This window comes from Lytechinus pictus, chromosome 2, assembly GCF_037042905.1.
Source record: "Lytechinus pictus isolate F3 Inbred chromosome 2, Lp3.0, whole genome shotgun sequence".
In the NCBI taxonomy this organism is placed as follows: Eukaryota; Metazoa; Echinodermata; class Echinoidea; order Temnopleuroida; family Toxopneustidae; genus Lytechinus; species Lytechinus pictus.
Genome location: NC_087246.1, coordinates 5,813,927 through 5,838,982, shown reverse-complemented (window position 1 = coordinate 5,838,982; position 25,056 = coordinate 5,813,927). Strand labels below are relative to the sequence as shown.

Genomic DNA, 25,056 nt, shown 5'->3' with positions numbered 1-25,056 from the left:
CTTAAAGCCAGACAACAGATCAATCTGAAGTAAAATTTCTTGAGACCTAGCAGGGAAAAGGTCTAGTTTTAAGGGATCAGGGTTTTATAAAGCATGATGTCTGAATGCAGGTAAAACACAAAAGGAAATTGTCACGAATGGTTCAATGTCTTCCACTCCTGTTGCTACTGCATCAGGTATGATGAATTTCAGTGTTTTACTAATGAATCAAAGCGATCACAGAAACAGAAGCTTTATTCTGCAATCATTTTTTCAGAAATCAAAGCCTATCAAATAGAATCTTTTCAAGGCGCATGGGGAGTGTGGCTGCATACCAGCTTCTGGAAGATGCTCCTCTTGATGAAAGTAGCATGCCCACATCACTATCAACCATGAGCCATGATACTGTCCATTTCGGTGAGACTGGCTAGTGCTATGCTGTTGAGAATGAAGGGGTCCTTAACCCAGGAGAAGTAATTGCAGTAGGAAATATGGGTGACTACCAAGTCATAGTTACAGAACTAGTGCATTGATAGTGACCAAATCCTAGAGATAAAATTTTCTACCGCAAGAAAAGCTTGAAGATCAAGTAAGATAAACCTGATTTAACCAAAAATCACAGCCATTTCAGGTCTTCTGATCACACCTTTCTCAGACTTTTCATCAATAATGATGAATGAAACTGTATCTTTCGTTATACAAGTCGATATGATTATTGCATGTGGCCAAATGCTTACTACCAATAATTTCTACCATTTTGGTACTATATGTACATGTACATTGCTTTCAAGTAGAAATATGAATTAAATGATTAACCTGGGTGAGAATCACAAATGGATACCAACCAATATACATGTACATCTGCATTTGATTTTAGTTTGGTAGAGGACAAAGGGTAGCACTTTCTGTTTTCACATTTTTTTTGTTGGGGTATATTTTCTTTCATCAAGAAATGCAATAGAGAAAATGTTTTGGTCAGAGTAATTTAATTATCTTTTACAAGATTATTCTGTTCTTCAAGAACATGTAGTTAAAATGTACAAGTATCATCAGATAGGTTTGCTTGATTCACGTGTTTGGTTGGATAAGATTGCACAGTTGAGTCTATAGATATATTTTAAATACTCATTTTGCTAGTTGTAAAAAAATTTAACAATTATTAAAATCTTAAAGGACTAACTACGGTTAAAATATAAGAGTCTCCTGAGTGAACCACAGAAACTTGCAAGTGATTTAATTTTTAAAGAGAATAGAAGGACAATATTTTTCACTCTGCACCACTTCACTTAATAAAATGTACTATAACTAGAATATTTTACTTGAATGTTGACGATTAACCATATAAAATACATGTAGGTTATACATGTAAGAAACAGTTTTACGCCCCAAATATTGAATAATCATGTATCTAAATATTCAGCTTCAAGCTGTTAAAGTTTCATGGTCAGGAGCATGACAATGATTATGTAATGTGTAACATGAGTAAAACTAATTTTGGTAAAATTGTCAATCATTATGTTTCTAAAATTTTGAGCTTCTACATGTACACTTGTGAACCTCTGTCAGAAATCACATACCCATTACCCACTGCTTGGTATGTACATACTGTACAGTGTATGAGGCTTTTTTTTATAAAGTCATGCTCTTATTAGTACCAAAAGTTTGCATAATTTCAAAATTTTCTGATAGACTTGTTGAATCAAATTATAATAATATACCAAGGTGTATTAAGAAATCACACACCTTGTACAGAAAAGAGATTGTCAAACTCCATGGTAAAAAATGTGGCAATTAGAATATATTCTAGGGTGCCTACAATGTGTAATTTGAGCAACATGGAATTGCCCTGTAGTAAGAACCATAATGCCATTTAGCCACCCTACAACTTTAGAATAAAAATAAATCAGTAGTTAGCTCTAGATATGTGTACAAGTGACCCAAGAGTAAATGCAACCATTGTGTTAAAATAAATGTCCTCTCCAGAACAACATGAAACCATACAGTTTGCTGCTTGTAAGGGTAGTATATAAGTGCCAGGATCAGCAGATTTTGTCATTTACACAATTACAAATAGTATCACATTAAATTTTCTTGAATATCCAAACATGGTGTGAGAATTTTTTCGTCTGATCCTCCTATATTGCCCAATTATATTGATAATGTAAAATATAATTCAATTGAGAATGAAATTCTCATAAATAAAATGATATTTTATTAATTATATCTCTGTGACCAACAACAGATCATTATTTTCTTACATAAAAGAAGGGCTTTTCTTGTTAAAATTATTATTTCTGCACATTGTTAAAAAATGAAGTACCTTTGTACTGGAGAGGACATTCCATTTAACTTTGCATAAGTGTGAATTACTCACCATCTATATGAATTAAGAGGGAAAATTCAATCTCATAATGTTGAACTGAAGTATACTATTATTTCTACACCACAATAATGGGTATCAGATTCCTTAGTGCTTCAAAAAATGAAAAAGTTTAACGTTCTGGAGAGGACGCACTTTTAACAGAGAATTGATACATCAAAATAGCCAAGAGATAAAAAGTATCCAGCAAATTAGAGTCAAAGATTTGACATATGTCTTGACTTACATGCATTCTGAAGATTGAATTAGCAGAGTTTTTGCACTCATTTATCAATTTAATTCACTGCTGGTGACATATATGTTCTGGAGAGGACATATCTTTTTTGTTTAACAGAGAAGACACATTTTACAAGAATATTCATAAGTTTCTCAATTATGGGTCAAATTCGATCAAATAAAGTTTATTATATTGATAACTAGTTGTACTTTTCCATAACATTAATATTTAACACATCTCTCTTCAAATTTATCCAAGATATCAATGAACTTTTTTGAAAATGTTGAATGAGACTCCATTTTCTGTTAAAAATGCACAAAAAATGCTGAAAATTAACAGAAAAAGTACTCGAACCATCATGAAATTGCAACTGTAGATTGGAATAGATCAGGTGCATCAAACCAAATCGCAAGTACAATAAATTGAATGCTACAAATCAGCTAAAAAGGGGGAAAATCCATTTTTTCAGAAGTGTACACTTAATGTGAAATAGCCCTACTACTACTACTACCACCACCACCACCACCACCACCACCTACCACTACTACTACTACTACTACTTGCTACTACTAAGTACTAACTACCTACAACTACTACTACTGCTAATCAATTACTACTTTGCTACATTATAATTATTGACATTAATGTTCAATAGTTTTCAGTGATAATGAGATGGAAATTAATTATTAATAATATCTAAACTGTATATATATTTGTTCTTGTTGTTATTAATGACTATAAATTAAGTTTTGCTCTGAGCAAGCAATTAGATATTTTAAAGTAATTCCCCCCCCCCCTTTATCCTACACAGAAACATACGATGACCTTTGGCAGTGGTCAGTGGATCATTATGCTGAATTCTGGGGAGAATGCTGGAAATATTTTGACATTGTACATTCTCAACCATACACCAGGGTAAGAATTATGTACATGTTTCTATTTCTATGCTGCTGACTAACAATGTATTCTGCCTCTGTATAACAAGTTTCATTATACAGCAAAAGGTGGCCCAAAGTTCAGTTTTCTCATGAAAGTCAGCAAATTTCCATGTTCATATTATATTTTGTTTACAAAATAATCTAAATTGAAATGCAAACTGTTGAGCATGGAGTCTAATATACTAAGACATTTTCTTGACATGGAAAATTTTGAAAATTACAAGTTTAGCAGAAAAGTTATAGTCTTATGAAAGCTTTAAAAAACTGCAAAAGAAATCAAATGTGTCATGTGTTATGCTATTTATTTACCATTGTCTATTTGCTGCAAATAAATGTATGCGCAGTAATATGGATCATGGAGTACCATGATATTAAAAGTGTTACTGCCATGTCGTTATTGATTTCACTGAAATTCCAACTATACTGCTTTTCTGTGGTGGCTGTGCTACATGTACTCGCCTTAATTATTTTCATATGGATTTCCTAATTCTGGAAGATAGATTCGTATCGGAGGACAAATTTGACACAAATATGCAATGTCAGTAAATGAACAATTATACTCAATTAATTACAGCAATATCATCCTGAACTTAATTTACTGTATTACCATTACTTCTTGGTGTAATCTGGTGTGGTGATCTGATTTAAAAGGGAACTCCAGGCTGAAAATTATGTGATTTGAATACATAGATTAAAATCAGACAAAGAAAACACTGAAATTTCCTCGAAATTGAACAAGGAATGCATGTGACAAAGACAATTCAGAGTTTTGTATTATGACTTGGTGAAATATAATAATGAAACTTTCTAGATTATTAGCTTTTGAATTTAGTATTATAGTGATTCCAAATTTGTTGGAATAGCCCCCTTGGTTTTGAAAATAATTAGGAATAAAATTTGTGTAAACAGCACCACTCTTTTTGGTTGGCATCCCAATGACATGGAGTTTACCCCATTTTTAGGGATAATGATGATGAACTCATCTACCCCATTGTTTTCACCAAGTATTGAGTCCAGATTTTTATGTCAATACTTTGTGATTTTATGTATATCCTGTTTTCCAATGTTGTATGAATACCAATTCATAACAAGCACTGTGACTCACTTCTATAAAACATTCTTTCTTCTAATACATGTACATATTGACATTGTTACAACTTATATTTTTTACAGGTAGTTGATCCACATAAAGGAATAGATGAAGTACCAGTGTGGTTTGAGGGCAGCAGACTCAACTTTGCTGAAAATCTTCTGAGGTATAGAGATGACAGGGTTGCTCTTTTTGCTGCAGGTATGTAATCATATTTAAAAAATCCCCCAATATTTGAAGAGGGCGAATATCCCCCGGTGACTTTTTAGTACTAAAAAAAGGGGGGGGGGAAGGAAGAAGAAAACAAATAAGGGAAAAAAGTGGACGAAAAAGGAATAGAGGGGAAAGATGAAAGCAGAGGGCCCAAAAAAGGAAGAAAGTGGTCTTATGCTACCCCTAATGTTCTATTTAAAAATAATTAAAGCATTCTTTAGGTTTTCTTGCCCTCCATCAAGTATCAAATTACCCTGTTGACACTTATGTGATGACGTTTTCACTTTATTTGCAAATATTTATGTAAAATCAATTAAAGTTTGTATTAATCATATTTTGAAAAAAATTTGCAATATTTACAAAGATTACCAATTAAAATTGATAGAATACATGGCAAAATTCAAAAGAATTGTAACTTTGACAACTGCAAATAATCAAATATATATGTTTGCAATTATTCCTCATATTTGCCAGAGTAGCAGATTAAGAAGTTTCTATACTTTTTTGAATGGCAAAATAATTCAATAATTTTGAGCCTTTGTGATGGAAAAAAAGAAGAAAAAAAGAAAATGGTTAGTGAATTATTTTATTTCTTTGTGATATGTGTGTAATAACCTTGTTTTCCATTTTTCTTTTTACTATAGTGGAAGGAAACAAAGAAGTTGAAAGGATAACGTATGCTGAGCTGCATGACGTTGTTTGCCAGTTTGCTGCAGCTTTAAAGAAGATGGGAGTCCAGGCAGGAGACAGGGTGGTCGGTAAGAACAAACACATGTCCTTGTATGAAGCCTAATAGATTGACAAAATTACATTAAAAATAAATGTAAAATATGTATATATTCAGACTGATTCAAAGTTAGGGATACCAGGTATTCTCTGATCAGGAACTTTACCCTTATTTACCCCCCCCCCCCAAAAAAAAAAAACCCACATATTTTTGCCAATGTGAAAGCAAAATATTTGTGACATCACCCTCCCTAAAAAAAACCCTGTTTAGTAGTAGGTACTTTTATAAACGACAAGAATGATTGTAGAGATTTTTTCCAGTTCACCAGTATTTTTGCATTGTGACACGGATGCTGTAGGCTGCTGATCTAGTGAGTTTTGTGGCCCAGTCACATTTCCCTAATGGCAGCCGTATGGCAAGTAAAAACGGCTGTGTTAACATTTTTTGTAACAGTTGCATATCGGTGGTTTGAATAAAACGGCTGTTTTTTTTACTCGCCGTACGGCTGCTGTAGGGGAAATATGATTGCAGCATAAATGGCTCCTTGTTGGTTTGATTTCTCTCTTCTTTATTTGTTTTCAAATTCAAATTCTTCCTTAACCTCAAGTCTTTTCTAAACTGGAGTTAAAAACAAGATTTAACTCATTTGGCTAGTGGTCTTGTTGTTTAAATAAGCCCCAGCCTTCGGAAACTGCAATATTCTTTGAAGAGACATAGTTTTGTCTCTTTATTGAATTCATTAGTTGTGTCATGACTTGATGCATGATGAGATTTATGAGAAGTGTCCATTGGGTGGTGAGTGTCGTTTCTGAAGCTGATTGCATTTGAATTTAGAATATTGAAATTCAGAATGACATAGGTTGCTTGTGATGTTTCTTCAATTCAGTGAATCGCTCTAGACCTAACAGACAAAATTGATTTTTAAAAAGGGTCTTCATGTATAAAGCTACAAATTTGTCTATGCCTTTTCTCTTTTTCAGGTTATATTCCCAACTGTGCAGTAGCAATTGAGGCCATGCTTGCAGCAGCTAGTATAGGGGCCGTTTGGAGCTCCACATCACCAGATTTTGGAGTAACTGTAAGTGTGATATTTGAATTCTTTATAAGATAAATCTCTGTTGAGAGCCCATTTTAGACATATAAAGTAGAATTTGAAATTAATTTGCCATTTTGCCATGTACTGATGTTTGATTAGAGACTTTAAGAATGAATGAACGAGAACGGCATAGCAGTCGACTGATCATGTGTGTCAAAGTAGTTGTTTGTCTATGTTCACTACAGATAAGAATATTTTAGATATCACTTGATGTGAACGTGAACGTACGTCCACATGAAACAGCATGATAGCGAGCGGTTCATGTCACTCTGCCCAACCTGAAAGATCTGGCGTACCATCGCGTCACAACCTGGTCGAGTGATGCGAAGATGCAACTTGTGCATACTTGCTCTTTCACTTGCTTTAATTTTTTTACTTGAGTTATACATTTGAAGATTATGCATCATAAAGCTTACATTAGTTTTGTGAAAAGTCACTGAAAACTGTGTCTTATATAAAGGGAAAAGATCAATTGCAATTTATCTTCATGCTGAGCTTGAGCAGTTGAAATGACGTCACTCACGTGCACGTCGACTATGATTTAGGAGAATGGCAGAATGGAGGTAAACAAGGTTCTCAATGCTGATAGTCGGCGAGGACCTGACGTATGCGCAATGCCGTGACGTCATCTCGTATCAGTCGTCTATGTGGACGTGTGATTCTAAAAGTGTTTAATGTTGCATTGTAAACAAGAAAAAAAATTGAAAGCTCAATTTAAATTGAAATCTCATAAGCTTTGCACCCATCCCATCCAGCTTTCATCAAAGTAGATTACAAACTGGATCCTAAGTCCTGCATGGAAAACAATTCGTTCAAGATATTTAAAGTGAGCTGTTTTTTATTTCAGACAACTTGTCAGAGGAAAATGTTGATGAATCATTGCCTGGCCGCAGAAGAGTGATAGGTTGTATGCAATTGCAGTCAATGATTTTCAATTCCTGTGTGACTTGCCTGAGGGCATTAGCTCAAGAATGTGCTACATGAAATGTACTGTGCTTGCAAGAGGTAACATCCTTCTGCCTGACCAACACGAATAGGATTCGATATATGCGGAAATCCCAACACCATTCTGTCTGCTAGGCAAAAAAATGCTCTCCAGGGATTAGCTGTGGAAAGTCATATATTTTTATGATATGCATTTGTTCAAATAGTTATTCTATTTTTATATTCTGTCTTGTTCTTAGGGTGTGTTGGATAGGTTCAAACAGATCAAACCAAAGGTAATCTTCTCTGTGGATGCTGTCATCTATAATGGCAAGACCCATGACCACCTTGCTAAGCTAAGGCAGGTCGTAGATGGACTCCCGGAACTGGAGAAGGTTGTTGTCATACCCTACGTCAGAGCACCGGCTGAACTTGACCTCTCAAACATTCCAAATAGGTAAATTGTTTTATAAAGTCTGAACTAAATGGTACTTAGACTACACACTACACAGAAATTGATGAAATAACATGTGTGTGTGTGTTTGTGTGTTTATATAACTTAATCTTAACATAAGTGTATCAATCAGATATGATTATTTGCATTTGGAGACTGTTCCTAATCATCACAAACTAAAAGCCATTACGTAGTTTTGACCCTGTGTCCCTTTCTGAATCAGTCTGTAACAGTTTAATTACAGTTATTTGCGTCCAATAGCCGATTGTAGCCTGCAAATCTATTTTTTTCCTAAATGAATAAATTCCAAAAGATACAATTGTGCATTTCACTTCAAATTGATTACTACTTTCCAAGTACAAAAAATAAAATGCAGAATAAAGAGGAGTGTGTGAGAGTAGGTTGTATGATATTGATTGGTCACACAAGGCAAGTAACTAAGAGATGATATAATAAAGATATAAACATTACATTGTTACAAGATAACAAGATTGTGACAAAACATCACCAGTTCTTGCATTCAGGCAAAGACTTTCCAATCTGAATTGTCATGTTTTGCAGCACATTTTTGCCAGAATTTTTGGCGTCTGGTCAGGAGACAGATGGCACCTTCCCACCATTGGAGTTTGAACAGTTACCCTTCAACCATCCTCTCTTCATTATGTATTCATCTGGCACCACAGGAGTACCAAAGTGCATGGTCCATTCTGCAGGGGTATGTTTTGACCACACCCTTCATTATGTAGATGCTCCTGATAATTTATTTTTTGAATAGTTGTGTAATGATATTATATGCTAATATAGTACTATTATAGTGTATTATATGCAAATGAAATCAAGGCATGAAGATACACAATTCAATCATTAACCTCAATTTATTTAGGCTACCTTTCTTGATATGTATTTATTTTGGTACATATGCTAAAAGTATAATTGCTGCAGATATAGTAATTACTTTGTTTGTTTTATCCAGGGCACACTTATTCAGCATCTGAAAGAGCACATACTCCATGGCAATATGAGAAGAGAAGACAACATCATTTATTATACAACGGTAAGCATGGTGATTATAATATCCAACTTCTTGGAAGTTCATGAGAGCATTCGTATGAAGTGAATGCTTCTATGAGTTTCAACTCACAAGTTTTTGGAGTACCGGTCCCCCTCCCTCCCCCCGGGGACTGTTTCTTAAACTTACACGTTATTTTACAGATGCCCGGAGTACAGAATGTCACAATGTAAGCCCAAACTTTAAGTTTCTCCAGACAATTTAAAGCCTATCTTTAGTTTTGGTGAATCTCCTATTCGTACATGTCACTGTCCTGATTCATTACTAGATGAAATAAATGTTTATGCCCTTGGATGGTTATGATGTAAAGGGTATAAAATAAAAATGCATTTGTTGCATATATTTATCAATGTTACCTCAAAATTGCAGAATAGAATATCTGCTATTTTATAATTTTTGTCTCACCTGCATAGCAGAGTGAGACTATAGGCGCCGCTTTTTAGACGGCGGCGGCGACAGTGGCGGCGTCAACATCAAATCTTAACCGAAGGTTAAGTTTTTGAAATGACAGCATAACTTAAAAAGTTTATGGACCTAGTTCATGAAACCTGGACATAAGATTAATCAAGTATGACTGAACATCCTGTGCGAGTTTCAAGTCATATGACCAAGGTCAAAGTTCATTTAGGGTCAATGAACTTAGACCATGTTGGGGGAGTCAATATAACAAGTGGAGTGCCTCTTGCAGTCTCACCTGCATTTATGCCATTCACTATAGCAGCAGTGCTGATTTTGAAAACTACTATAAAATACTTATTCACAAAAAACACCATTCATATAATGATACAATACTACGTTCATTGACCCTGAATGACATTTTACCTTGATCATGTGACCTAAGACTTGTCAGTGATACTTGATTACCCCTATGTCCACAATTCATAAACTATATCCATAAACTTTGAAAGTTTTGACAGCAATTTCATAATTACCTCCAACATGGCCAAAGTTCATTGACCTTACATGACCTTTGACCTTGATCATGTGACCTGAAACTCGCACAGGATGTTCAGTGATACTTGATTACTCTTATGTCCATGTTTCAAGTTATGATGGTAGTTCAACAAAAAACCCAACTTGGCCAAAACAAAAAATAAAGATTTTAAAACATGACAAAGGGGGATTGGCAGACTGGCTTTGATTTTTTTTCTGGACATCCTGCACTTTTTGCAAGAAGACAGTTAATGAACATAGCATTTATTTTGTGCTTGTCTTAGACTGGATGGATGATGTGGAACTGGCTAGTCTCTGGCTTGGCTGTAGGCAGCGGTGTAGTCCTCTATGATGGATCACCTTTAGTTCCTGGACCTAATGTACTTTGGGACCTCATAGACATGTTAGAGTAAGTCGATAGTCCTTGGTTGTTACATAAATTTATATTATGTCATTTATCTAGCAGGACTTAAAATTTCAATATTTTGGGGAGCAAGACCACTTTTCTATAGGCCAAAGCACATTATTTTTTTCCAAGGCCAATAAAAGGGCATAGAGGCCATTCTGGTCTTGGGTTATTATAAGCTCCAAATCTAGTTGTCTATTCAGTTTTGCTATGTATTATCCCGGCTTAAGCCCGAGCCAACATTTCCAGTGTTCAATGCATTCAAAGAATAAATACTACCAGATTTTATACAAGTGTACATCTATTTTATATTGCGACCTTTAATCATGATGTACTTGTATTGAAATCCTATTATATATTTGGTAGTATATGTGATTAATAGCTAACTGCAAATCCAAATTATCATTGTTAATGAATACTACATGTGCATCTATAAATGTATTATAATTATGTAATTATCTTTTTCATATCCTGGTTCATGTCTTACTTAGTCATTTCTTTTCTGACCTCTTTTCTTTTCTTCATCTCTAGGTTTCCTTTTGGATGCTCCCTTACCAATTTTGTTGACTAGTATGATACTGCATTTATGATTATAGTTTGTGTAATGATGTTTTGTTTCTAATTGTTTCCCCGGTATTCTATTTTGCTAGCATTTCCATCTTGGGAACTGGTGCTAAATGGCTCTCTGTACTTCAAGATAAAGGAGTACATCCAAGTAAGTGTCATATGATAATGAATAATTTTCAGGCCTAAGCATACGTACCAGTAAATTTGTGCCAAGTGGGCATACATATGTTATTTTACTCATCTGTAAACAAGTTCCCATCAAGATCTCAAATAATTTTGTATCTAAAAAATTAAAATTTATAATGAACATATTTGATATTTCTGATGCACATAAACTTAATACATGATGATGTGCGCATAGTTTTTATACGGACACGTCCACCCCAAAAAAAAGTTGATTTGAATAAAGGGAGAAAATCCAACAAACACAACACTGAAAATTTCATCAAAATCAGATGTAAAATAAGAAAGTTATGACATTCAAAGTTTCGCTTAATTTTACAAAACAGTTATATGCACATCCCGGTTGGTATGCAAATGAGGGAACTGATGATATCACTCACTCACTATTTCTTTTGTATTTTATTGTATGAAATATTCTAATTTTTGCCTTATTGTCCTTTGAAACAAAGTTTTATTATCCCCTGAACATGTGGAACTACCATTGTTTAACATTTCATGGTTCAGTCAAGTTGGTCCTTATTTTCAAATCTGTAAAAATTGAAATATTGTGTAATTCAAACAATAAAAAAAAAGAAATAGTGAGTGAGGGACATCATTGATTCTCTCATTCGCATGTGACTAAATTGTGCATATAACTAAGTTGTGAAAAATAAGCGCAACTTCAAAATGTCATAACTTTCTTATTTTACATCCGATTTTGATGAAATTTTCAGCATAATTCTTGTCTGATTATTTTCTATTTATTTCAATCAACATTTTTCTTATGTGAGCTTGACCTTTAATGCGAAAAAAGCTACATTTGTATTGTTAAGATATGAAGTAATCAAATTAAAAAAATAGTGCCTTCTTGATGGAGTGGTCCCTCTAATTGTGTTCAGAATCATAGCTTGTATTCATTGTTGAACCTTTTTTATTATTCATATTAAACCACAGATCAAATCATAATCATTAGCAATGGCTGTTAATGTTTTTTTTTTATTATATATTTTCACAAAGATATGCCTTATACACATTGTGAACTGTTCTTGATGTTTACTCATGTTTATCTGGAAATTTTTTTGAAACAGTTTGTTAATTTTCTTGGTCCTTGTTGCAGGAAAAACACATAGACTTGAGAAGCTTCATACGATACTGTCTACTGGTTCACCTTTGACCCCTGCTTCATATGACTATGTGTATTCATGTGTGAAAGAAGACCTTCTACTGGGCTCAATAACAGGTTAGGCTATGATGCTAACTTTTCACCTTATGCTAATGTTACATTAAAAGCAATTCTTATTTCAAAAATTTTGTAGGTTTTAGCTGATGATTTACAAACTGCAGGACCCTACTTGCTATCCGCTGGAAATAATAGGATGATGATTCTTTAAAATGAATCAGATATTGGATCATATAAACACAAGATAAATGTCACATATACATGTAAACACTAGATAAATGTCAACATATTGAAAAAGTGACATGAAAAATCCTGAGAGGTATCTTTAAATGTTTGTAGAACAGTACACTCTGATAATGTTAAAGAAATGATAATTGTAGCTAGACTTTGACATGGGTCTAACTTACATGTAGATTTACATACTTATAATATCACCGGGATGAAATAATTAATGCACATTAAAAATTGATCAACAAACAAGAGAAAATAATACACCCTTCTTTAAACACAATAGAAATAAACCTGATTGAGAAACATACTTGGCCTTATTATCGATTTTGTCGAACTTTGGTTCACAACACAAAAAACAGAAAATAACGAAGAGTTACCTCAAAATTTTTGGATGCTAACTGCAACCTTCGTCAGCGATGTGACCCGATTTGACCTTAGTGACGTAATGGTCGATGATCGGGTCGTAGATCGGGTCTCAGCACATCCACATCGAATCCCCTGGCCATCGTGTTGACATCAACAAGGTACAAGTGCTGGACAGGGAGCCGCGGTACTTCGAGAGAGGTGTGAAAGAGGCCATCTTCATCCGGGCGTTCAGACCTTCTCTCAACAGAGACAGGGGGCAATACAAGCTTCCGAATGTCTACGACCCGATCATCGACCATTACATCACTAAGGTCAAATCGGGTCACATCGCTGACGAAGGTTGCAGTTAGCAGCCGAAAATTTCGAGGTAACTCTTCGTTATTTTCTGTTTTTTGTGTTGTGAACCAAAGTTCAACAAAATCGTTATCTTTTACCAACACAGATGAACTTTCATGATTGGCCTTATTATCATTGTCATCAATAAGAAAGAAGATATGGCAGTCATATGATTACAATTGTATGTTTGGAAAAAAATAATGATCCATCATGTTGCTTGTTCTCTCTAGGTGGGACTGATCTGATCTCATGCTTTGCTGGTCAGAACTGGACAGTACCGGTTTACAGAGGAGAGATCCAGGCTAGGAATCTAGGAATGGCTATTGAATCATGGAGCGAAGAAGGTACAAATTGCTTGTATCATTTGTAAAAATGAAAATAAAATAATTACTATTGTTAAGGTTGATGAAATAAGACAAACTTTTAATTACAAAGCCAACTAGACATATTCCTCTTATATTCCATGAATATTTCCTTGTCTGTTTACAGTCTATGTTATAAAGGCCAGTGGTTACCTTCTTATTCCTTTGATGGATTGTGTATGTTTCTTGTACTCTCACTTTTGTTCGTTTTATGTACACTTTGTACCTTTCCACTAACACAGAATTTATCCTAAGATATTAAGTTTTCATTAATAGTCTTTATTTGCTATGGAAAAAGTGAATTTATATTTGCCTTGAAACTAGGGAATATGCACATTTTAATTGTGCACAGGTGAATGTATTGAATATGGCTTTCATTTTGCAGTGGACTGCAGTGCCATACTATATGCGAACCCGCATCTAATGTTATCTTTGTGTTTTCAGGCAAACCAGTATATGGAGAGAGTGGAGAGTTGGTTTGTATAAAACCATTCCCATGCATGCCAACTCACTTTTGGAATGATACTGATGGATTCAAATACAAGAAGGCTTACTTTGCTAAATTCAGAGGTAAATTGATATTGAAAAGGTTACTTTGTCAATTTCTCATGGAATTTTAAGAGGATAGATCAGATGATTAGAACTCTTTCACAGAGTTGTATGTAAATTAAATGAAATTCAATTTTCAAATTCAATTATATTCAACAGAAAATTTTCAAGATATTTGAAAATAATACATATTAAAACAATAATTATCTACATGGTAATGTGTAAGAGAGAGATGAGGTTTGGATGAGGATTAATAGAAGTCATTGGCCTGTCATGGTTGATACCTTGATTGACTACATTTATGATACAAAATAAAAGTAAAATGATGCATGGTTACAAATGACTGGTATAACCTCCCCTTACATGCCTGTTGTATTTAAAGTTTATGATTAAATCAGATTATTAGAAGAACTTTCCTACTTTCCTCAAAATGAGACACAAAAACCTTTAGTTCACATTTTAAACTGCAGGTGTTCATAGAGTCATGTGCAACTCTAAAAACAATCCTATGAAACGCCCTGTGGTGCATGACTATAATGATACAATTCTTTGGTTTTGTTTAGATTAAAAATAAGAGGGGTCACTTGAGTATTGACTTGAGGGAATAAATGATGATTTGCCATAAAAATGAGGAAACTATCTGTCAGTAATTGCCTGAAAATTTTGATTGTCTTTCTGTATAGGTGTTTGGGCTCATGGTGATTTTTGTACGATTAATCCCAAGACAAAAGGAATTTACATGCAGGGGCGCAGGTAAGATTTTCTCAACTAATGAGCTCTATTATTTCGTACTGGTGTACTGTGCTACAGTATGAATACTCAGAGGTGTATCACCAAGATAACCTGATTACTTGATGAAAGAAAGCGTAGTTTCTATTTTAGCATGTTTTCTTTAAAAGAGCAGAAGCTCTAGATATTTTCAATTAATAATGTAAAATAATTATTTTCAATTGTAAATTTAAGAAAGTGATTTATTTACCTATCTATAAATCATGATTTTAAAACTTGCTTTTATTAGTGATTTATTCATTTATTTAATAGGAATTCCGCAATGCAATAAAAAAACAATTCAACAATGTATGAATGAAACAGAACCATGCGTGGGTGCATGTATCTTAGCTGCCTGGGATTGGGAAAGCTAACTTGATAACTTTGACCTAAGGGTCTCCCTCCCTGACCAAGCTACATGTACAGTTACTAATATTTGTTATATATGTACATGTATATTATACAAATATACCAGGCTTTGAGTATAGCGGGAATTATTTGTCTGAGGTTGGACGGGCATTACTATTTTTCCCGAGTAGTGAAGCCCCTAGGGAAAATAGTAATTTTGCCAGTACAACCGAGGATGAATTATTCCCTCTATACTTCTGAAATAAAGGCCTGGTATATTTGTTTTATATCCTACTTTTAACAAGTCAAAACAATAGATCTTGATAATCTGAACCAAAATAAAGATAACGCGCTGCGCCAACTGACCTAATTTTCCTGAAGCCACGTGCTCAGCGGAATGCAAATTAGTACCTGCGCCAACCCTTCAGGGGACTTGCCCGGTAGTGGCACTTCGCTGGCTGGTGCGTCCGAGAGATTGCATGATCCATGACTTCAATGACGGAATAGTGCTATATTCCATCATTGACGTCACAGAATAGTAAATTTTCTTCAGTGGGTGTTTCATTTTTAACATCATCGCAAAAAAGTGAGAATATGTTTTGTCACATGATTGCTATTTCAATCAGCATACAGGATTTAATCTATGTAGGATATATATTCTTTTATTCACTTACATAATTATTTTATTTTATATATCTTAATATCATTGAAATGTCTTTGTTTGAATTGTATGTCATGAGATGTACAATATACAGTTTCTTCCTCATATTTGAATCTTGACATATTTGTATGATAGCCCTGTAAAGAATCTAGTGTTTGCTTTGATTAGAAAAAGTAATAATCTTTTTAATTTTTTCCTTTGCTCTTACTCACAGTGATGGGACTCTGAATCCAAATGGTGTCAGATTTGGAAGTTCAGATATTTACAACATTGGTAAGCATTAATGAAATATTTCAGATTTCTTTTCTGTCCATTGTCTATTGATACTGTTACAAATGAAGACACTTTGATAGGTGCCTTGTATTAAAGACATTGCAAGCCAGTGTTGGCAGTACTTGTTGGCCACAGTCACAAGGAATCCACTGCATTAAACCTCCATGCATACAATATTTTCTCTTTGAGCATAGGATGTCGTTATGCTAAACTCCTCATTCTTTAACATTCTCATCTTATTTTTGTATCTTCTTGTTATCCTCCCTCCTCCTCTTCTTCTCTTTTATTTCCTCTTTCTCCTCTTTTTCCTCTTCATTTTCTTGTTTTCATTAGTTGAACGTGTGAAGGAGATCCAAGACAGTCTATGTGTTCCTCAGAGGAATGCTGTCAATGAGGAGCGTGTTATTCTCTTTCTCAAGATGGCCCCAGGAATGACCTTTGACCAGGATCTGGTCAAGAGAGTCAAAGTTCAAATCAGGTCTGAACTATCAGCCCGGCATGTGCCTGCCCTTATTCTGGAGACCAAAGACATTCCAGTGAGTTCATACTAATGAAGATATAACATAATGGAAAATAAATAATTAGAGGGGTGGTTTGTTTTACAGGTTCAATTCGACATCCTGGTCAAGCTACTTTGAGGTATCTTGGTAGGACTTTAGGCTCCAGAGAGACAACAGTACTGTGCATCAAATATTAAGCCATAATGTGCTAACTATTTAAGTCATGAGTTGTTTTCTAGTGCTGCAGTACCAATTCTAATGAGCAGTATAAAATACGTTGTAACTATGTCCCTAGAGAGTAACAAATGGTTCTTCTGAATTGAAAAAGATTTCATAAGGTACTTACGGTAGTCCAAATGTAAATGGAAATTATTAGAAGGATAAAATAGCCCTCACTAGCGTACCTACGGGGAGGGGGGGTACGTATCCATGCAAAGTACGTATCCCTGCCCCCCTGACGAGCTTGAAAGACCTTTTTTGCCCCCCCTGACGAGCTTGAAGACCTTTATTTTATTTTTTATTTTTATTTTTTTTAATTTTTTTATTTTTTGCTTGTCAATTTTTTTTTCTGGTACGAAATCCTATATTTGTGATTGAAGACCTTTTTTTTTTTTTTTTTTTTTGGTTTTTGCTTGTCAATTTTTTTGGCGGACGGTTTTGCCCCCCCCTGTGGAAAATCCTAGGTATGCCACTGATAGCCCTCATATGGTATATTTCAATTTCACCGTCAGCATGCTAGTTTCTTAATTCCTTCATTCCATTAGAGGTACGTTGAAAAGTGTGAATAGTATGAAAGCTTATTACCAATAGGCTCTAATTTCTTTATGAATAGGATCATATTATATAAATAGTGTACAATATACTGGATTATATGTGCATTAAATATGAAATTATCCCGAGCGCAAAACAGACCTGCACGAGGGATAATTTTATATTTGGAGTTCATATTGACCAGTAATATTGTATGATAGAACGTTCACTATTTATTATAGTAAATAGATCCCTTGATCTAAGTCCCCCTTCATGATTTTTACCATAGTGTAGATCTAGATGGCATATGTCCTACTTTCCTTAGTTATTTTTGTGAAATTCCAATTTAACACTTGAACGATGAACTCCAATTAGCAACAAATGAACTCCAAACAGTCGAACTCCTAGTTGAATGAACTCCAAATAAATCCACGGTACATTCCAAGAGTTTAGAATGACAGAAATATTTACATAAGTCTTGGGTGTAGACAGTTAAGGCCTAGGCCTAGTCTAGTATGTTTCAAGTTGATTGCATACTATTTTGACCTTATAATTGTGGAAGTGGAGGTGCATTTTAGAGGAAACTGAAGAGATGATATTGATAGGGGAGGAAGTTGGTTGACTGTTTATCACAAGTTGTGATGACAGTGCTTTTACCTCTGGTGATGAAGGCGATCAATTAACGTTGCTAGTAGTGGCAGTGCTAGAGATCCTGATGACCTTAGAATTAGATCTAGTTGAAGATCTAAGTACCTCTCTGGCAGAGGTTTAAGAACATGATGCTGTCTCTTCATTGTTACTGGCGATGGTCAAACTCATTCTCCTCTTTTGACCCTCTCCAACTCTTGAATAATGTTTGATGCTGTTCTCAGAGCAATGGCCAGAAATTGCCATTATGTGGCGAGCTTCAAAGCCAGCATTATCTAGTTTGTTGATGGCCGTGGCACGAAAGCAGTGGTTGGTGTACACTTTCGAGCATTGTGCTTGTTTCGATATCACTGACATCTTGTTTCCAAGAGTATGTAAACCAACAGGTACATTGTCATACCAAGGGCTAGCTGACTGAGCAGGCCTTCTTGCCTTCGGTCGCTGCCATAGTGCATCACAGTTTTTACTGAGGTGAAAGAGATATTCAAGAAACAAGTTTACAGGGCAGTCAGACTTACCAGTTGCATACATCCGTCCACCCTGGCTTTCTTCATCATGATTAAGTTCACCGCGATGGTTCTTGGTAATCATATCTTGAACAACATGGATGTATCGTTGATTAGCTGAATCTGTCTGTACAGCGAAATCATCTTTCTTCATTTGGCAAATATTTTCTCTGCCCCGGTTGCAGAGATGTAACATGAGGTCTAAGAACACCTTATTCTGCAAATTCTTTGGTACAGTCATGTCAAATGACTCCCTGATTTTTTCATGTCCTCAGGTGTAACCGGGTCCTTGTTTCGAATTGCACCTTTTCCCTCAGCCTTCAATTTGTGGAGTATGGCTTTGAACATTTCATTACATCCTTCGAATGCAGCATCTTTACAGATATAGAATTGCCGGTGCTTCAAAAAGTGACGCTGCAAGCCATACCAAAGAGTGATCATTGACCTCTTCTCATAGCACTCCCTGTTACCCTGTCGGAGCTCGGCATAGAAAGACTATAGAAAACCGTTCAGTTCTGAGGCACTGCATCATACGACCTCACGATATATTTAGTCCGCATGGAAAACTTGTCGTCTATAAGGAAGCAAGATCCTCTTCCGTAAAGGAAGGAAATCGACAGTTATTATCCATTTTGAAGTTTTTCTTGAAATTTTTTGCCGGTCATTGATCAGTGAAAAATTGACAGGACAAGTGTCTGATAACTTTCACCTACGATAGGTATCAATAATCAAAATTTTTTGTCTACAGCAAGGGTTAAACCACGTAAATTTGTATTTCTATCTGCGATGGGAAATGAAAAAAGGCTACTGTTGGGAATCGATATATAAATATATTGATTACAAAACAAATTAATCGATATTATCCCCATTCATTTAGCACAGGTTTTACCCTCCAAAAATCGAAAGTTATATTGTACATATGTACAATATAACTTTTTGAAGGGAGGGCACGTGGCACCAATCACAGCTCGTATATTACTACCACTATTTGTAACATGATACCTGAACATGGTATGAAGATGTGAGTTGTAGTTTAATAATGGACAGTTTTATAGATGAAATGCAACTTCCATGAGGCTGTTATTTCTCGACAATATTGTTTTGCATATTCACACCTTTCATAGCTACTCCTTGTCTTTCACATGCACATAACAATGTTTTTTGCTTATTAAGTTTGTCACAGTTTTGGTTGTGAATACATAATACACTTTAGAACTGATCATTTTTATACACGTTTAATGTTTTTCTTTGTATTGTAGTATACTATCAGTGGTAAGAAGGTGGAGGTTGCTGTAAAGAAGATTATTGCTGGAGAGAAGATCGTTCAGAGGGGAGCATTCTCAAACCCAGAGTCTCTTGATCTCTATCAAGATCTACCAGAATTACAAGGTGTGTATATTCCTCATGTGAAAACTCTATGGTCTGTATTCTGATGTCCAGTTTAAAGAATCATTCAAAAATATCATTATTTCATTAATGAAAAAAAATACTTCAAGTGAATACTTTGTGTGGTAATGGTGATTAAGTTCGAAGGCAGCAGTTTTTGATCATTTGAGTTGAATTGGCTATTTGGTTTTAAATTATTTTTTATAAAAAAAAACTCATTTGTGGAATTGCAGGGACACTACCTCTAGAAGTATGATTTACTTGGCCAACCTAGGCATGCTAACAAACTCTAACTTAAGGCTCAGACGTTACTTATTAACATCTTATTTCTCTCTTTGGTTTAAAGGTTATTCCAAACCACTCAAGAATCCCGGCCCTCCGATTTGTGCTGAAGTCCAGGCAAAGAAATCATTGGTTCTCAATACCAGTACATCAACTTCCAGCATTGAGTCCACCTCACCAGAAAATTAGACCCTATCTTGTTATTGTTGGATTGCAGCGAACTTCCTTTTTCACAATCAATATAACAATGCTTAGCATATGCTCATTGTGAGTAGCTTTAAATGTCAACAGCATTCTCAATCAGAAAGTAGCTGCCCTAAAGACCAATTTGAAACAATAGTTTTGTATAGCTTTAAGGGAATATACATGTATTTAGACATTACATTTAACAAGGGATATCAAATTGTTAAAGTATTCTTTTTTCAGTAAAAGAAGGTTCCAGGATAAATCTGGAGTAATGTGATTTATTAGACACTGAAGACTTCATTGCATAATGAAAACTAATTGGGTGTCATTCAGTTTACCAGGAGTAGTGAATTCAACCAAGGGTGGGTGGTCTCTCTTGATTTTACCATGTAAATTACCAGTATTCAAATCCATGTTCCATTTTATCAACAGATAATGAACTATGGCATGGGAAAATGAAAAGAGTAGATATTTTCACAATATAGATGTGACCTTGTAAAAGAGTCAAGCTTTGACTATATTGAACATCAATGAACAAAAGTTTAATCATTGTCTACAGGGACAGGGTTTTCCACAGTACGAATCAAGTTTATGGATTCATTAGTCAAAAAAATAACCAAACAAAAATTTCACTGAAGCTATTTAGGCATAGACAGGTAGCTAAATCTTTAATGAGATAATTAATTAACCATTAATTTTATATTCAAATCATTTTAAAGCAATTATCACTATATTCTTTTGTTTCTTATGTATTCCATGTCAGAATTTGTTAGTTAACATTGAAAAAAATGTTAATCCCTAAACCATGCATTAGGTAGGGGTTATGTGCAATTCTTGCTCTTACAGTATTCAGCTATAGAGAGAAGTCTGTATATTAAAGTTTTGTTATGTCCCTTCATATTTAAACTTTGCTCAAGATTTAAATGATTGTAGGTCTGGAGCAAGATATATTGCAGCACATGTGTTTTATTCAGTCAATTGATTGTTTCCAGCCCATGGATCAGTCCCAGGGATCAGTCCAGGGATCAGTCCATGATACACACGTTTTCACTCATCCTTACATTGATCAGACAGTTTGCATGAGTTCAATGATGATTACTGACTGCATGCTCAACAAGAAGAATCCTGATATCGATTGGATAAAAACATGATACAATGTAATGTATAACGGATGAAAAATTGTAACCAATCATATGCATTTTATTGAAAGCATAAGACAATACAAGCACTTGAGTCATTAAAAAAAAGGATTATGATGGTGCCTGTAAAAATTCTTTCAAAATACATGTAGCTGAATGAATTGAAAAGAAAAATGGGGAAATCTTTATAATCAAATTCTTTTATTTTCATTTTGTAAGCAATGCTTATGAACCTTGCATTGTTCTTCAAATGAAGATATACATGAACCAACTTTTCAACGTGTCGGAAGCTGTGTTGTGGTAATGGTCTATCATTGTAATAAATCTAGGGAAAAAAAACTTACACATCTAGCCTCTTTCTTCACTGAGCTATGTCCATAAAATGTTGCTCACACAGATTATTGTTTATCTTTGGATATATTACCATTTGATCATGTGCAAATCAAAGTGATATATAAGAGAATAATGTCACTAGAAAACATTTTGGATTAGTCAGTTTAAGAGTCCCAACGTGGATGCATTCTGGCAATACCCACCTGGCTATAACCTCGTAGAAAATGCATGCCATGCCAGAAAATCAACTCAGGGTGGCAGTAGTGTAGGAATCATGTTCTATATATCTTATATTGTATTGGCAATGGGATGAATTCATCATGTAATCAAGATCATAAGGTTCATAACACATGAATTGATATGACTTGAGAGAAGTGTGCTATTATTTCCTGCCTGAACTGAGTATGATGTTAGTATCTTGTGCAGAATTGCTTCTATACTGGTTTTCACACTGTATAATGCTCATATTTCGATGTGTGTATGTCATTCAACATATTGTAGTTTTACTTGCATGTTTGCATGTGCATCACCATAATGACCATACATCTCAGATAAAATGGTAATTTTTGAGATAATTGACTCATAAAATTTGTGAAATGGAACTACTATCAAAAAGCTCAGGTCATGCATTAAATGTCTGTGATAGACAAAGAGTTAAATAAGATAGTTATTGTAAAGCTGAAGTTTGATTCATATTGGAATCTTGGTGAATTCGAACAGGTTGTGAAGACTATAGCGAACACAAATTCTTTTTTTCTTAATGTGCCTGTAATGTTCATAAGACATGCAATTGTTGCTATGTATTTTTTTTCATGTAGAAATGATATAGATTCACATCATACAAAGTTTTGATTTAGTACAAAGTATATATAAGCACTCCCACTTTATGTAAATAGCTTTATGTAAATGTAGTTATTAGGGTATATAAAATGGCTGATAGCTTTGTTTATTTGTCCCCCCCCCCTGGTTAGTCTCATGCCTGTATCACAGCATATCCTCATATACAATCCCTGGTGATCTCACACTGAGTCACGGTTTCCTGCCCACAATCTCATGCATTGCTGGTCTTTGACCTTAGCATCTCTGCCCCCTCCCCCTCTCTCTATTTCCCTCTATTCTGTCCGTGTTTCTTTTGATGTCTGCACAAATTCGTCGTGTTTGCTGTAAAGAATGGGTTATCAATTATGTGTTGGGGTACCTCTTTCTCTCTAATGATTTGTTGATGTTATGGAAATTGTGTATAGTAATGGCATTCTCCTGCCTGGGTATTAATTTGTGATAAATTTATCAATTATTTTATTCTGTAATATAAACAACATACATGTCTTCATGACAATCTGTATTGTCTTGTTTTAGCCGATTCTCAAATTAGAATCCTAATAGATTACAACAAGATACATTAGTATTCATATTTATTTGATGTTTGCATGCCCAGAGTAATAGGAAAGAAAAAATGCAACAAAACCCTGATTTCAAAAATCGCTCTCAGGGATTAAAATTTGTGTTTGTTTTCCAATCAAAATATAATTTAAATTCAATATTAGCTTCCTGGTTCATCTTATACATATTGTCTTTCCTAGGCTCCATATTTTATTGTGAATGTAGCAGTCAAATATTCATATCGATGCTACATGTTATATGCCTTATAAGCTATGATTTGTAGAAGTTTTCACTTACTAGAAGGAGCAAACTTTTGGAAGTCAAGAGTAGGCACAAAAATATTTCATGTGATCAAATTGTAACATATTATTTATTAATTTATGTTTAAAGATTTACATTTAGTTTCAAAGTAGAAGTATCACAGTTATATACCGTATATCTATGTGCTTCTAAAAAAATACAATCTTATCAGGAAATCTTTGACTTTAAGTTATTTTTCCACATTCCTTTCCCATCGTGTAGGGCTGAGAAAAATGAATTAAAAGCTAATAATGCCTCAGTGTCTTGACATATGAGAGGTAGGTTCATGAGAAATAGTTGGCGTTTCTGAAATAATGGTGGATATTTTATCACGTGGTTCTTCAAGGTCTTTATCATGTAGGTATTTTAGGTGAATTTATATTTTTCTGTGTTACCCCATACATCTGTAGAATTGAGTTGGATATATGTAATAAATATATTCACATGTTTGCAGTCAGCTGAATAAAGATAATACAAACTTTTAAGAAAACAGTTGTGATTTCCAGGTCTCTTTTTGGTTTATTCAAATGTCCATATTAGAGTGAAATTGACAGAGATAATGCCAAACCCCATATGTGTATTTTTAAAACAGTGTATATTTATTATATATACAGTATATATATATTTTTTTGTTTTAACTTGGATTTTCTTTTATATCAAAGAAGCATTTAAAAGGCCTGAACGTGGTACCCAACACTACATTACAATCACATAATGTTTTAGCAAGTTAACAAGTACTTCAAACATTTTTTTGTTTATGCTTAGTTCCTACTCAGTGGCGTACCTGGGATTTTTCACAGGGGGGGCAAAACCGTCCGCCAAAAAATTTGACAAGCAAAAAAAAAAAAAAAAAAAAAAGGTCTTCAGCTCGTCAGGGGGGGCAATAAAGGTCTTCAAGCTTGTCAGGGGGGGGGGGGGCAGGCCCCCGTAGGTACGCTAGTGTTCCTACTGTGTACCAATGTAACATTATATTCTGTCAATTTATTTCTTGCAATGCATGGTGAAAAATAAAACAAATAATGACACAGTTAGTATACTAGTGAGATCATCTTAACGTCAAAATATATGCCTGCTGCATTTTAATGGAATTTGAAAATTTTACATGATTTGATTGATTTAACTCTACTTTTCTTTAATCAAATAGAAGGGCTAAAAAGCCGCTGGGTGGTGTTTCAAAAAGCTGTCTGCCCGTATTAATGTCATTCAAGAGGGGCCTAAAATCCAGGGGCCGATTGAGAGAAAGGGTCTTTCACTGGTCATCATGATGCCCATTATCATGATGCGCCATGTGAAACGCATTTTCCGTTGAAGGAAACAAAATCTTAGTTTATAAAATGATGTAATATCTCGTGAAATTGTGTTAAAATTGATTTAAAAGCTAGCTAACGAATTTTATTTGTTAACTAAATTTTGGAAT

General features: G+C 34.5%; 1 protein-coding gene across 1 annotated transcript; it reads left to right on the top strand.

Moving 5' to 3' along the window:
- Positions 1-293: 293 nt before the first annotated feature.
- Positions 294-24,131, top strand: LOC129254941 (acetoacetyl-CoA synthetase-like). The gene is made up of 18 exons (XM_064095906.1): positions 294-396; positions 3,388-3,491; positions 4,688-4,805; positions 5,462-5,575; positions 6,525-6,622; positions 7,825-8,021; positions 8,580-8,733; positions 8,992-9,072; positions 10,305-10,429; positions 11,077-11,141; positions 12,273-12,395; positions 13,499-13,612; positions 14,075-14,200; positions 14,863-14,932; positions 16,171-16,229; positions 16,563-16,765; positions 19,893-20,022; positions 20,366-24,131. Exons 1-18 carry the CDS (start codon positions 294-296, stop codon positions 20,488-20,490), a joined length of 2,109 nt encoding a protein of 702 aa, XP_063951976.1. The 3' UTR covers positions 20,491-24,131.
- Positions 24,132-25,056: the final 925 nt, after the last annotated feature.